Source organism: Caenorhabditis briggsae (assembly GCF_000004555.2).
Source record: "Caenorhabditis briggsae complete genome, chrIII, whole genome shotgun sequence".
Classification (NCBI taxonomy): Eukaryota; Metazoa; Nematoda; class Chromadorea; order Rhabditida; family Rhabditidae; genus Caenorhabditis; species Caenorhabditis briggsae.
Genome location: NC_013490.2, coordinates 9,556,680 through 9,569,136, shown reverse-complemented (window position 1 = coordinate 9,569,136; position 12,457 = coordinate 9,556,680). Strand labels below are relative to the sequence as shown.

Below are 12,457 nucleotides of genomic sequence, written 5' to 3'. Positions count from 1 at the left end.
AAAGTCTTAAAATATATTTTCCCATTTTAAAATGGATTCTGGGTTAAAAAATGACTACTATTAATAAAAGCACTGTGAAAATCCTTTCCAGACTTTCGGAAAACGATTCTCCAAAAACCGGAAAATGGTTTTCCACTTTCTTGCATACGGCCTCAGGTGTCCTCTTGGTTTGAATATATCTCTTAAATTTCACGCCGTCGTATTCTGTTATCTTATTTATGGTAATTCTTGTGCAGTCTTCTAAATATGGTATCTGACATACTAAACTTTCGATAGTTTGCTATTATGAAGGGGTTTTTAAAAACAGGAAAATTAATTTACAAAACCTGGCTTGAAGATTCCCATATTGCATGATTACACACGCTTAAAAAATTGTATCTCAATAAACGATGTGACCTGGATACGATGTTATTGTTGATTTACTAATACAATAAACTTGTTATAAGACTGTCTTCTCCTAACCTCCCCTCTGGGGAATTTGCACTGTAATTATTAATGACGTATATCATATACCGCTTATTTAGACGATATCATCTAGAGGTGAAGATGAAGAAGATCCAGGAGGGTTCCACATAAGCCCCGCCCACCAACTCACCTGAGAACTATTATCTAATTTAGTTCATTCATTCTTGAATATCAGTCAACCGACTACTCTCATTCTCTATCGTCTTATTCACTGTTCAACATGCCAGCCAGAACCTCTTCTTCTTCTACCAAGTCAATCATCAAATCCCGTGGAATCAAAGGAATCGAGAAGAAGCTCACTGCCAGTCAATACGTCGGAAAGTATACCGAAATGCTGTTGCTTGGAGTCAGAAGAACCTACGCTCTCGAACGGTTGATCGATGCTGATTGTCCAGTTCGCGCCTTCGAAGAAAATCTCACGGAGAAGGTTCTAGAGAAACACATCGCTCCATTAGGAATGTACACCTACCATCTCAACAAATTGGCTGAGAAATTCGCTGAAATCAGAAGGAAGGACCTGATCAACACTCAACGGAAATTGGCAAAATCGAGAGAATGCAATGCTTACATTGAAAATCAAAAGATGATTCTGGAACAGAAGACTCAAGAAGAAGTCAACGAATTGTTTACTGCTGCCATGGGATCTACTCGTGCTCCAAAGAAGACGTCAATGAAACCAGACTACTCCAAGTACCGTATCGTCAAGAGATCCAAGTCTTCAACATCTTCAACACCAACATCATCATCTTCTTCTTCGTCTTCTTCTCCAACGTCTCAATAATGTGTATCTAACTATCTCTTTATGAATATCTCATGAATACTCATATCAATTCTTTTACAATTCTCCTTTTTTGTATTTATCATTGCCTAATTGAAATTCATGTTTTCTTATAGGACTCGTATGTTTTCATATATCCAAGGATGTTTACAAAAAAAAGAAGTATCGGTAACCTTGGAATCATGTGTTCTCTCAACGCCTTCAAAGCTTAAGAGATTGCAGGAAACATACGGACTTTCTACCAAACATTCAGATAATCTGGGAAACCCTTCTCCCTTGAAAATAATTATATATGTACATATACATCCATTATATCCATTACTTGTCATTTCCATTCCCTCTTTTTTTCTCTTCTTTTTTGTTTCAAATTCCGTAACATTTTCCCCTCTATTCCCATTCATTTTTTGCCTCCTCTCCTCCCTCTTTCCCCACTTTTTCTTCTTCGCTTCTCCCCCTTCTTTTCCGTTTTTACGTCAGTATTCAACAATAAAACGATTGCAATTCCATTTGCTATCATTTCAGTCTCCTCCTTATCAAAATGCACAATTATTGAGAGAGAGAGAGAGAGCTCTGTCGTCATTCCCCCATCCCGAGATGCAATTCTATTATTATGATTTTAATCGTCTACAAAACTTCAAAATTCTGTGTTAACGGTAGATGGTGTAAACAAGAAAGGTTGAAAAAGGAAGGAGCATTTCATTGATTTTTGAAAGTTTCGTTTTGTTTTCTCACAAGCTATCTTCAGGTCTTTTATCCCTGGTTAATGGTGTGTGATGGGTGAGTTTTGATCGCTCACTGATAACACATATTCACACAATTTTCCACATTTAGGAGGCTTATTGCTTCGAGAACGAATTTCCGGTTTTTTCAAATTTATTTTTCGATAGTTCTTGATTACCGTAACCTACAGCGATCCCCTGTTTTTCGTAGAGTTTTCTGGGCGACACTTCAAAACCAGTCATTTCGAAACCGTGGTAATAGAGACGAATGGATAAATTAGAGACTACAAAAATAATTCTAGGGCTTTCAAATATGATTTTTTTGATAAAACACATTCCGAAATTTGAAAAAAAAAATCAAAAAATTAAGTTTTTTGAAAAAAAATTGTTTTGAATTTTTCGATTTTCAGAATGTGGTCTATTAGAAAAAGCATGTGAAAGCCCTGAAATTGTTTTTGCAGTGTTCGGTATGTCGCAGTTTGGAAGTGACGCGGAGCCGTTTGCTGTTATTGTTCTCCATTAAAGTCGGAAAATAAAAGTTATACATAGTAAAAAATAGACGAAACTAAGAGAAAATCGAACAGATAAACAAAGAAAATTGACATTTTTTAGGTTACGGTAGTTGGAGTTGCCACAATTGTGGGATCTTCGGCTACCACCATCGGGCGGTTCTCTTCCAAAGCTCCGATTTTTTAACACCAGGATTATAGTCTTCTCAATATATGAATACCGTAACGCATAGTGATCCCTAGAATAACACCAATTAATCAGGAAAAAGACAAAATTATTAAAATTTTATAACACACTTTTTTTTCTATAAATATCACCGGTATTGATGATTGCTCATCATTTAAGACAAAACGACCAGAGATCACATTTTTCAATTTTACTGAACTATATGATTTCAGTTTCTTCTAAGCTGTTCATCTTTAAACTTTCCACCGATTCAGAACTGTTTCTATTTCAATATTTCTGAAAGCATCTCCCCTTCTCTCTCCAAACGCATAAATATTGTCAACAACAAAACATAACACATTTATTTGTCTTTTTCCCCATGGCATTCGAATCGTGTCAAACGTAATATTCAGGAAATGAGCCCCATTTGAATAGGCGATTCGGGAATCGTGTCGTTTTTGCTCCTAATTATCGTTCTCTCTTTTTCCTCTTTCCTCGTATTTAATGGATCTCTAATTCTCCTTTCTCTTGCTTTCCTGGGTCCACCCAATTTTCTTTTTTTTTCTTTTCGTTTTGTTTTTCACCACCTGCAAAAAGATCCTATTCTATTCCTTGCTTATATTCATGTTTCCGTTGGGTGATTCAGCAGAAAGAGTAGTTTCAGAAATGGCAGTTGACTTGAAACAGCACTTGGAGCTCGCCGACTACTTGGGAGTCGTCGCTGTCTGGTTTGTATTCTAAATTTGTTTTCAGAAAATATAGTGTTTCTGATTTAAGGTGCATCTTCTTTTCGATTCTCTTCGTTCTTTCAGTCATTTTCAACTTTGTCTGCATAAAGAAGGATGACGACATCACCGCTTTGGAACGCGTAAGCTTTATCTTTTTATTCCGAAATTCTCGGAATCCCGAAATTTTCGACCATTTTCTGAATTAACTCCCGATCGGAATGTTTATTTCATACTTGCAAAATCAGGGCCCGAAGATTTCCAGGGCCCGACCCGGCCCGGCCGGCCCGGGTTTTCAAATTTGAAAAGTTTTTTGAAATTTCAGACATTTTTTCAAATTTTTTTGTGAAAAAGAACTATTTTTATGAACATTTTCATCTTGAAAAAATTGGACAATTCTGAAAAAACCCCGGCCCGGCCCCCCGTTGCAAGTATGGTTTTCCAAAGATTTTTTCGGAAGTAGAGCTTCTTGGACTACGGTATTTCGAAGGCGCATGTGAAATGTTACCTAGCGGGCCTCGAGCGGAATAAATTTGAATTTTTTGCGTTTCTGAAATCTGGTTGTTCAATTTTCATCAATCTTCGCTTTATGGTCTAATGTTGGATTCTAAAATCCGAAATTTAAAAACGAATTTTCGACATTCTCAAAATTTCTAACCACCAAATAATTTCCTTTTCAGTGGGGATACAAGAAAAACATCGGAGTCAAATTGGGACCCCACAGAAGATCAATGGTCGCCCGCCAACTTCCACAGACCATCGAAATGGACTAGCTTATTTCACCTTTTCTTCTTGTTATTATTTTTTTATCAACTCAACGGTTTCTTAATAAAGTTTGATATATAGAATTTATCCAATGGGCAATGGTTCGACAAAAAAACGGGGTAAAAATATAAAAGAAAGCAAAACAAACGGGGAGGGGATAAATTACGAAAAAATGCTGGATGCAAACAAACAAAAACAGATGCTCTGATAATTAGAATTTATGGAGTCAACCGCTTTGGATCACGTGGGAAGAGCGAGGCAAGACGAATGTTGTGAAGTCCCAGGAAGAGCATGGTGACTCTCTCAAGACCAATTCCTCCTCCGGCGTGTGGTGGACATCCATATTTGAAGGCATCAATGTAGGATTGAATCTTGGCGAGGTCGACTTGATGATGCTTGGCGCGCTCGACAAGCATATCAGCATCATGGATACGTTGAGCTCCAGATAGAATCTCCTCTCCGCGCATGAACATATCGTAACTGTTGGAATAACGACCATCATGGGCATCTGGCATCGTGTAGAATGGGCGGACGGCCAATGGGAACTTGTCGAGAACATAGAAATCGGTATGGTACTTCTCCTTCACCAACTTTCCAAGGAACTTCTCCACTGGTGTCGACAGGTCTTCCTCATCTCCAATTTCAACTTTATGTTCACGGAGAAGAGCGATGGCATCAGGGTATCTGGAAAGTCTTGAATTATTCGAAATTTCAGTCATAGATATTCACTTCAAAATGAGTGGTGGCTCGCAGAACTGGAATGGCTCAGCTGGGTATTGGTTTCCAACTGCGGAAATTTCATCTTGATAGTTCTGTTGTAGTCCCTTGAACAGTTGAGTGAGAACTTGAGCGATTGTCTCCATAACCTAGAAAAAGCGATTATGAAGCTAGTCTGTACAGTTTGAAAAATTTACCTCATGATAATGGAAGTTGAATGCCATCTCCAAATCGAGTCCAACAAATTCGGTCATATGGCGATGGGTGTTGGAATCCTCCGCGCGGAAAACTGGTCCGATTGTGTAGACCTTCTCGAAATCTCCAGCAATAGCCATTTGCTTGTAGAGCTGTGGGGATTGGGCCAAGTAAGCAGACCCCTTGAAGTAGGAGACCTCGAAAACATTAGCACCTCCTTCACTTGGAGCTGAGATGATCTTTGGAGCCATAATCTCAACGAATCCTCTAGCATCGAGAATGTTTCTGAATTGGTTGCAAATTCCTGCTTGGATGCGGAAAATAGCATGCGAAGTTGTGGTACGAAGATCAAGAACGCGGTTGTCGAGTCTTGTGTCCAAGTTGACAACGGCCAGTTGATTTTCTTGCTCGCTATTCTTTTCCTCGTCGGTTGGAGCTCTGCGAGACGCGTCCTCAATTTGCAGAGGAAGTTTTGGAGCGGATGAGGATACGACAAACACTTGTTGAGCAAGGAGTTCTACATCCTTCTGGGTACAGGATTCAATTGGTGTCTCGACTTTGTTAATTGTCGCAAAGACATCAATGATTGATTCCTTGGAAATCGAAGACACAAACTTGAGCATTTGTTTGCTGATTTTGTCGTTCATGAACATAGCAATTTGGACAGTGTAAACTCCTTGACGAAGAACAATGAAACAGTTCCTTCCTTTGGAGCGAATGGTATGAACGCGTCCTCGAACCCAAATCTGAATAAGTTTTCTCTTAGTGGCTTGAAATTGAGAAAAAAACTTACATCCTTTGTAGCGTTGGCGACATTCACTTCTTTTACTCTCAGGAAGTTCAGTTCCTTCTTTTCCTTTGAATTCACAAGACCATAAGATCCATAGAAGTCCTTGGAGTAGTCTTCTTGCTCCATAGCCGCAGATTGTTGTTGATTTTCTCCTTTCTGAATTATAAATCGTCGAATTCAAAAAAAAAACTGGCAAATGAAAATCTCGCGGGCTCTCAATTCGACGGTACATGACCCAGGTTGCGAAATATTTCCAAATCTCACTAGGATGGAAATTTAGCTAATGCAAGTGCATTATGACGTCACAGAGATGAACTTTATTATCTCATAGTATCTCATTTGAAGCCCTTTGATCTCATAACAATGTCTTCTCTTTTTTCAGTAAAAAATGTTACCTCGGCAGCTTTTTCATCTTTCTTGGCTTTCCTGGCTAGCTTGTTAAGCTCCTTCTTTGAGAGCTTTGGTTGTTCCCCTTCTGGTACATCAGCCATTATTACCTGCAAAAAGTTATGTTCTATACCAGTGTCGAAGAAGCGTGTCAGGTTCAAAACAAACAAATTTTGAATGATTTTGGGCTGAAATTCGTTCAGCATTTTGTCTGTGTTTGCGCGTCAGATGGGTTGTTTCTGCATCCAAGGCGTCAGACGCTACGCGCAAATATTGACTGCCCTTGCGCGCCGACATAAAAATCCCCACCTGTTTTTAAGTTTCCCACGCCTGAACCCACCTGGTCTGACATAATGTTTTCAGTTCTCTTCAGTCCTATCATTCTTTCTACATGTACTCTTTTTTACCCTCTCTATTCGTTTCTCGTCATCTTTTGCACACTCTTACTATTTTAATATCGAATTTCAGGTCAAAAATCACTACAAAATGGAAGAAGATAACGATGAAGTTCCGGAGATCAGAACCATCGCTATTCCTTTGAAGGACAGTCAGGAAGATGTAAGTTTTAATCTATTAAAATATTATAAAATACCGATAACTTTGTGAAAGTCGATCATTGTGTTCTGTAGTGCGCGCAGAAGTTCGGAAATCTTGATTCATCAAGTCGGTAGGCCCCTTTTTTGCACCTATTTTGAATTTCAGCCAGCCGACTTGATTGATCATTGTTTTCGAATTTCAGGGTACCCACCTAAAACGTCTCCGCCGGTTCTCTATCGAAGTTTGGAACTTAACACAAAATTGGGCGACGGCATCTGAAAAATCCGTTCAATATGTCGAATCAATAATCAATTCACGACTCAAACTGCTTTATTCAAAAGACGACAAGGCAGATGAATCCGCGAAATTGACAAAAGATCAAACTGACAGAATTTTCAATGATATTGTCGTTGCGAATTCTAAATTGAATCAAACAATGTCGGATTTTGAACGAATCATTTCGAAATTTGAAGTTGCTCGAGGAAGAATGTCTGCTTGGAAACTGTTGACAGAGAAAAGTTCAAATGCTGAGGAAAAGTATATTGTAGAGACACTTGACACAAATCTGCCAGTGATAATTTCAATGTTGAAAAAAGAAATTTCTGTTAAACAAACCGCCCTTTTCGATTTTGCCCAAAATGAGAATCGGGATGTTTTCACACTTGTACTTCTCACTTTTAAGCACGAACCTTTCGTTGATGTTGCGCTTCTTTCTAAATTTTTTGCGTTGGTGGCTGCTGAAGCACAATGATCGATTTTTCACTCTTTTTGTTTTTGTTGTTGTTTTTATGATAAAAATAAAGAATTTCGATTTAACACTAAATCAAATGTTCAGGAAGTTATCGAAATAAACTGTTCCGAACTACCAGATGGAGCCGAAGTCTTGAGCATATTGGAAGCAGAAGAAGCAAAGTTGTCATACTGGATCGAAGTGGCTCTGGAATATTTCCGACAAGATCGCGTCCAACCTTTCATGGAGATTCTAGAAGCAGCTGGCACTCGCGCCGGATTAGAATATGATGGTGTGAAACAGGATCAGATGAGAGCTCTGGATATTCTTGCTGCCTATTGGATGACACAAGGATACAGAGAAAGAGCAAAGGACAAGAAGCAGGATTTCTTCTCGAAAGCTACCGTTCTCTTCAACACTGCAGACAAAATAGCCATGTATGAATGGTCTCATTTGACTGTTCGTGCTTGGTTCTATCTTTTCGAAAGGGATAAAAGTACCAACAAGTATGAGTTGGCAGATCAGCAATTCAACTACGTCGTTAAAACATATCCACAAAATGTGCTCCCGTTGATTGGAAAAGCTGTCATTGCATTCAACAAGAAAGATTACAAAACTGCAATTTTCTACTTCCGCAAAGCCATCCGTCAACGTCGCTACTCGATCGCGGATCTTCGTGTCGGAATCGGTTATTGCTTCGCTAAAATGGGATTGGTGGACAAGTCAAAATTGGCATTTGAGAGAGCTCTCGAGCTGGAGCCAGACAATGTTTCTGCAATGTGTGGATTGGGAATAATTCTGTTGAACACATTAGAACAAGATAATCTCAAAATTGCTGTAAACTTGTTTGGAAGAGCCTATCATGCACAACCAGATCAGCCAGTGGCACTCGTTCATCTAGCCAATCATTTCTTCTTCAAAGGAGAAGTGGAACGAGCGTGGCAGCTATCATGGCATGCAGCATCAAATGACTGTGACTCTATCAAAGCTGAAGCGTTCTACCAAATGGGAAGGTGTCGGCATACACAAGGACAGTATGACGGAGCTTATAAGGTGACTTGGTTCTTAACTCTGATCTCATTCCAATTCGATTTCTTTTTCAGTATTACTACCAAGCTCGTCAAGCCAACAATCAAGAGCACACTCTTGCTCACTACGGTCTCGGTCAGATGTATATTCATCGCAACGAAATCGAAGAAGCCATAAAATGTTTCGAAGTTGTTCATCAGCGTTTGCCACATAACACTGACACAATGAAGATTCTCGGAAGTCTCTATGCACATGTACAGTTGGCTGATCCAGCACGCACCAATGAGGCAAGACAAAAAGGACGAGATGTGCTGGCAAAGTACTTGAACATTGAGGCGGAAGACTGCGAAGCTTGTATTGATTTGGCACAACTTCTCGAATCAACAGACTCCAAAAAATCTCTTGAATTGTACGAACGAGCAATTGATTTGTTGGAGGCATTCGAACAGATCCCACCACAACCAGAAATGCTCAACAACGTTGGAGCTCTCCACATGTCAATGAAACAATTTGACAAAGCCGAACATTATTTCAAAAAAGCCAAGGAGAGTCTTGAAGAACAATTGAGCTCAGAAGCAGCACAGTTTTCGGACCGTAGAGCTGCTCCAGAACGCTCACACCTTCTCACGATCCGCTATAATTTGGCCCGCTGTTTGGAACATCTCTGTCGTACTTCTGAAGCCGAGCAGATGTATAAGGACATCATCTCTGAGTGCCCAGGATATACTGACGGATATCTTCGTCTTGGATGTATCGCCAGAGATCGTCATCAAGTTTATGAAGCCTCGTTGTCGTTCAAACAAGGAGTTCAATTTGATCAGTCATCGCCAGTTGTTTGGACATTGATTGGAAATCTGCATTATGCCAAAAACGAATGGATGCCAGCACAGAAGAAATTTGAATTCATTCTATCCAAGATATATAACAACAAGACACCTGATCCATATTCGTTGGTAGCGCTGGGTAATGTGTGGATAGAGCAACTATTGAATCCATCAAGAAAGAAGGAAGATGTAAGTTTTCAATTAAACAGGAAGCTTACAATCAAATTCATTCTTTCAGGAGAAGAAATACATGGATCGTGCTCTTCAAATGTACCAGAAGGCTTTGAAACTGGAACCAAAAAATATGTACGCTGCAAATGGCATCGGTTGTGTTCTAGCATACAAACGAAACTGGAACGATGCTCGTGACGTTTTCTCTCAAGTTCGTGAATCGACCAGCGAGTTCTACGATGTCTGGATGAACATAGCCCACGTTTTCATGGAGAGAGAACAATGGATGTCTGCAGTCCAAATGTATTCATCAGCTATGAAAAAGTTCCGAAAGGAGAACGATGCTATGCTTTTGCATTACCTTGCAAAGGCTTATTATCGCGCTAATATGCTCAGTGAGGCGAAGGAAGCTCTTGAGAGAGCAATGCTCGATCAGTTGGATAACACTCAGCTCAAATTCAATTATGCTATTGTTTTGAAAAAGTCTGCGAAGGAGATACTTCGTGGGCACAAAATGACATCTCAACAAGTAAACACTGCTATAAGCGACCTGACATTTGCTGAAAAGATTTTCCAATACATCTCCAAGAACGATGACCGTCAAGCCAGTCACACTGGAATGCGAATTTCAAGAACCGCTTGTTCGGAAGAAGCGAAGAACTGTAGAGATCTGTTGACTCAAGCGAAACATAAACTGGCTGCTGCACAGACTCAGGATGAGGAGGAACGACGGTTGATAGAGAAGCAAGAAAAGGAGAAGATAGCATTGAAAAATAAGCTGATGGAAGAAGCAAGAGCTCGAGAAGAGGCTGAAAAGAAGAGAATCGAGGATGCAAAGAATCTTCGATTATCGTTCATAGAAATGACCAAGGATGTGCTGAGGCTTCCAGAGATTGTAGAGGAGAAACGAAGAGGCGGAGGTGGTCGTAAGCGACGAAACGATGATGGAGACGAATTTGTCAATGACAGTTCGGATGCCGGAAACTATGATGGGGAAGAAGGTGGCGAGGATGGCGAGAGACGAGAACGTCGGAAGAAGGATAAGGCAGCAAAGAAGGCGTCGAGAAAGAAGAGAGAGCGAAGAGATAGTGACGGAGGATCAGATTCAAACAGACGAGATGAGAAGAAGAGAAAGAGAAAGGAGGAGAAGGCGAGAAAACTTGAAGAAAAGCTCTCAGCCAAACAGTCCGCGAAGATCAAGTCACGTGCATTCCTGTCGTCATCTGAATCTTCTGATGATGATAAGCCAAAACCAGCTGCTGATTCTTCAGATGAAGAGGAAGACGAGAGACCGCCAGTGAATGAGTTTGGTGAGTACTACTAGATCAATCAGATCAATGTTATCCTTAAAATTTACAGATAGTCCTGATAGTAATGCCGGTAGTGATGAGGAGATGGCGGCAGCGAAGAAAAAAAAGAAGAAGGCTGTCGTGGATTCTGATGAGGGTTCTGACAATTCTGATGATGACAGACCGATTATTGGAGCTTCAGATGGTAAGAAATTGGAATTCAAAGGCAATCAGAAATGTCTTATTTTTCAGAGGACGACGATGACAAGCCGGCTGCCGGTGGTGCCTCCAGTAGTAGTGACAGTGATGTGCCAAAGGAGAAAGTAGTAGAAAGTGACAGCGATTAGTTTGTATTGTCGAATTAAAAAAGTGACACCTGAGAATTTGAAAACTTTTGCTTTTTTTGATCTACGAAAAAGTGCGGCAAAAACGTAATATTTCAGAATTTCGGCTCGTTCGAGCTACTTTCGTGTTTAATTTTAGTTTTTTTGCTTAAAAAAAAAGGTTCTAGAGATGCTAGCGATCATTTTTATATCAAGAAATCAAAATTTTGTTCAGAAAATCCCACTAAATTCACATGAATAAATTTGTTATCTACATTATCCGTTTTCGCTCCGCCCCCTCGTAAATCGACACGAGCGCCGTCTCCGAGATTTTCAGGCGTCACTTTTTTTAATCCGACAATAAATCCGAAATTGTTCAAACTTCATTTGTTTTGTTTCCATATGTACCCACCCTCTGTCGTTTTTCCCCCGTTTTCCACACCTGTTCTCTACTTCTTCTGGACCTACCATCATCATCTTTTATCCGAATCTCTTCTAATACAATATTCAAAGTGATCACGTCGTTTTTTCATGAGTTTTTATTTTTCTTCTCGCATCTCGTTTTGGTACATTCATAATTTTCTCTTGTTCTTTTTTTGAGAAGCTAATAAATAAAAGTTTTAAACCTCAAAAATCTTTTTAATAAATAGCCACAAATATAAATTACAAAAAATAAGTTAAACCAATACATAAAAATGGCAAAATTGAAGCTGGCAAAACCGAACATTACAAAACGAGCTACATCAACACAACACCACATAATAACACTGAGCAGATTCATGCAGTCGTTTGAGCTACCGTATCGTCGCGAATTCGTCTGAAAATATGAAAGCTGAAGAAGAAACATGCATCATGCAAAAATTTTCAAAAATCAAAAAAATATTCGAATGTTCCAAAGTTTCTAATTATCAATTGAACGATAAGTGCTCCCACCACTATCCATATGTCGAAGACCCGCCATCGTGAATGCTCCTTTCTCTTTTGAAGGTGTTGCCGGAGACGTGGGATCCTCGACTGCCTGAAAAGTAATGGGTTGTATTTAAAAGGAGACTCCACCGATTCCGAGGAAGGGGCACTTTATATCTCGTTTCAAATAAGCAATTTTGCAGACCACATTACGGTTCGGACCTTTTCCATCGGTCTCGAAAATGAACGGAGAGAACAAGTTTATGGTTATGAACCGTATCCTTTTTTCTGTAAATGAATCGCTGTTCGAGGTTGCATCAGAAGTGGCAGCAAGATATGTTTGTCTAGGAACTCTTTCAGGTAAATTTCTTTTTTTTACCTCTAGTTTTAACTATATATCATTTCAAGTGTGTTGCTCCGGATTCAACTTTC

The 12,457-nt window shown here is 39.6% G+C and overlaps 6 protein-coding genes across 6 annotated transcripts in view; 3 read left to right on the top strand and 3 right to left on the bottom strand.

Moving 5' to 3' along the window:
- Positions 1-685: 685 nt before the first annotated feature.
- Positions 686-1,246, top strand: CBG10078 (the record flags this gene model as incomplete). The annotated part of the gene is made up of 1 exon (XM_002641693.1): positions 686-1,246. The coding sequence occupies one exon, from the start codon at positions 686-688 to the stop codon at positions 1,244-1,246; it is 561 nt and encodes a 186-aa protein (XP_002641739.1).
- A 1,800-nt stretch (positions 1,247-3,046) lies between these two features.
- On the bottom strand, positions 3,047-3,064 carry CBG25911 (the record flags this gene model as incomplete). The annotated part of the gene is made up of 1 exon (XM_045244271.1): positions 3,047-3,064. One exon carries the CDS (start codon positions 3,062-3,064, stop codon positions 3,047-3,049), a length of 18 nt encoding a protein of 5 aa, XP_045098985.1.
- Positions 3,065-3,303: 239 nt separating this feature from the next.
- Cbr-nlp-36 lies at positions 3,304-4,135 on the top strand (the record flags this gene model as incomplete). The annotated part of the gene is made up of 3 exons (XM_002641692.1): positions 3,304-3,365; positions 3,415-3,505; positions 4,043-4,135. 3 exons carry the CDS (start codon positions 3,304-3,306, stop codon positions 4,133-4,135), a joined length of 246 nt encoding a protein of 81 aa, XP_002641738.1.
- Positions 4,136-4,345: 210 nt separating this feature from the next.
- On the bottom strand, positions 4,346-6,320 carry Cbr-dars-1 (the record flags this gene model as incomplete). Its single annotated transcript, XM_002641691.1, has 5 exons — positions 4,346-4,811; positions 4,857-4,993; positions 5,042-5,785; positions 5,833-5,985; positions 6,225-6,320. The coding sequence occupies 5 exons, from the start codon at positions 6,318-6,320 to the stop codon at positions 4,346-4,348; spliced, it is 1,596 nt and encodes a 531-aa protein (XP_002641737.1).
- A 382-nt stretch (positions 6,321-6,702) lies between these two features.
- Positions 6,703-11,143, top strand: CBG10075 (the record flags this gene model as incomplete). The annotated part of the gene is made up of 7 exons (XM_045244270.1): positions 6,703-6,774; positions 6,956-7,297; positions 7,589-8,536; positions 8,587-9,525; positions 9,575-10,817; positions 10,867-11,001; positions 11,031-11,143. The coding sequence occupies 7 exons, from the start codon at positions 6,703-6,705 to the stop codon at positions 11,141-11,143; spliced, it is 3,792 nt and encodes a 1,263-aa protein (XP_045094195.1).
- An 877-nt stretch (positions 11,144-12,020) lies between these two features.
- The window catches only part of CBG10074, a gene marked incomplete at both ends in the record, with an annotated part of 2,307 nt that continues 1,870 nt past the window's right edge, over positions 12,021-12,457 (bottom strand). The window contains one exon of the mRNA XM_002641689.2: positions 12,021-12,137. Within this exon, the coding sequence (XP_002641735.2) occupies positions 12,021-12,137 (117 nt within the window). The remainder of the gene's footprint in view (positions 12,138-12,457) is intronic.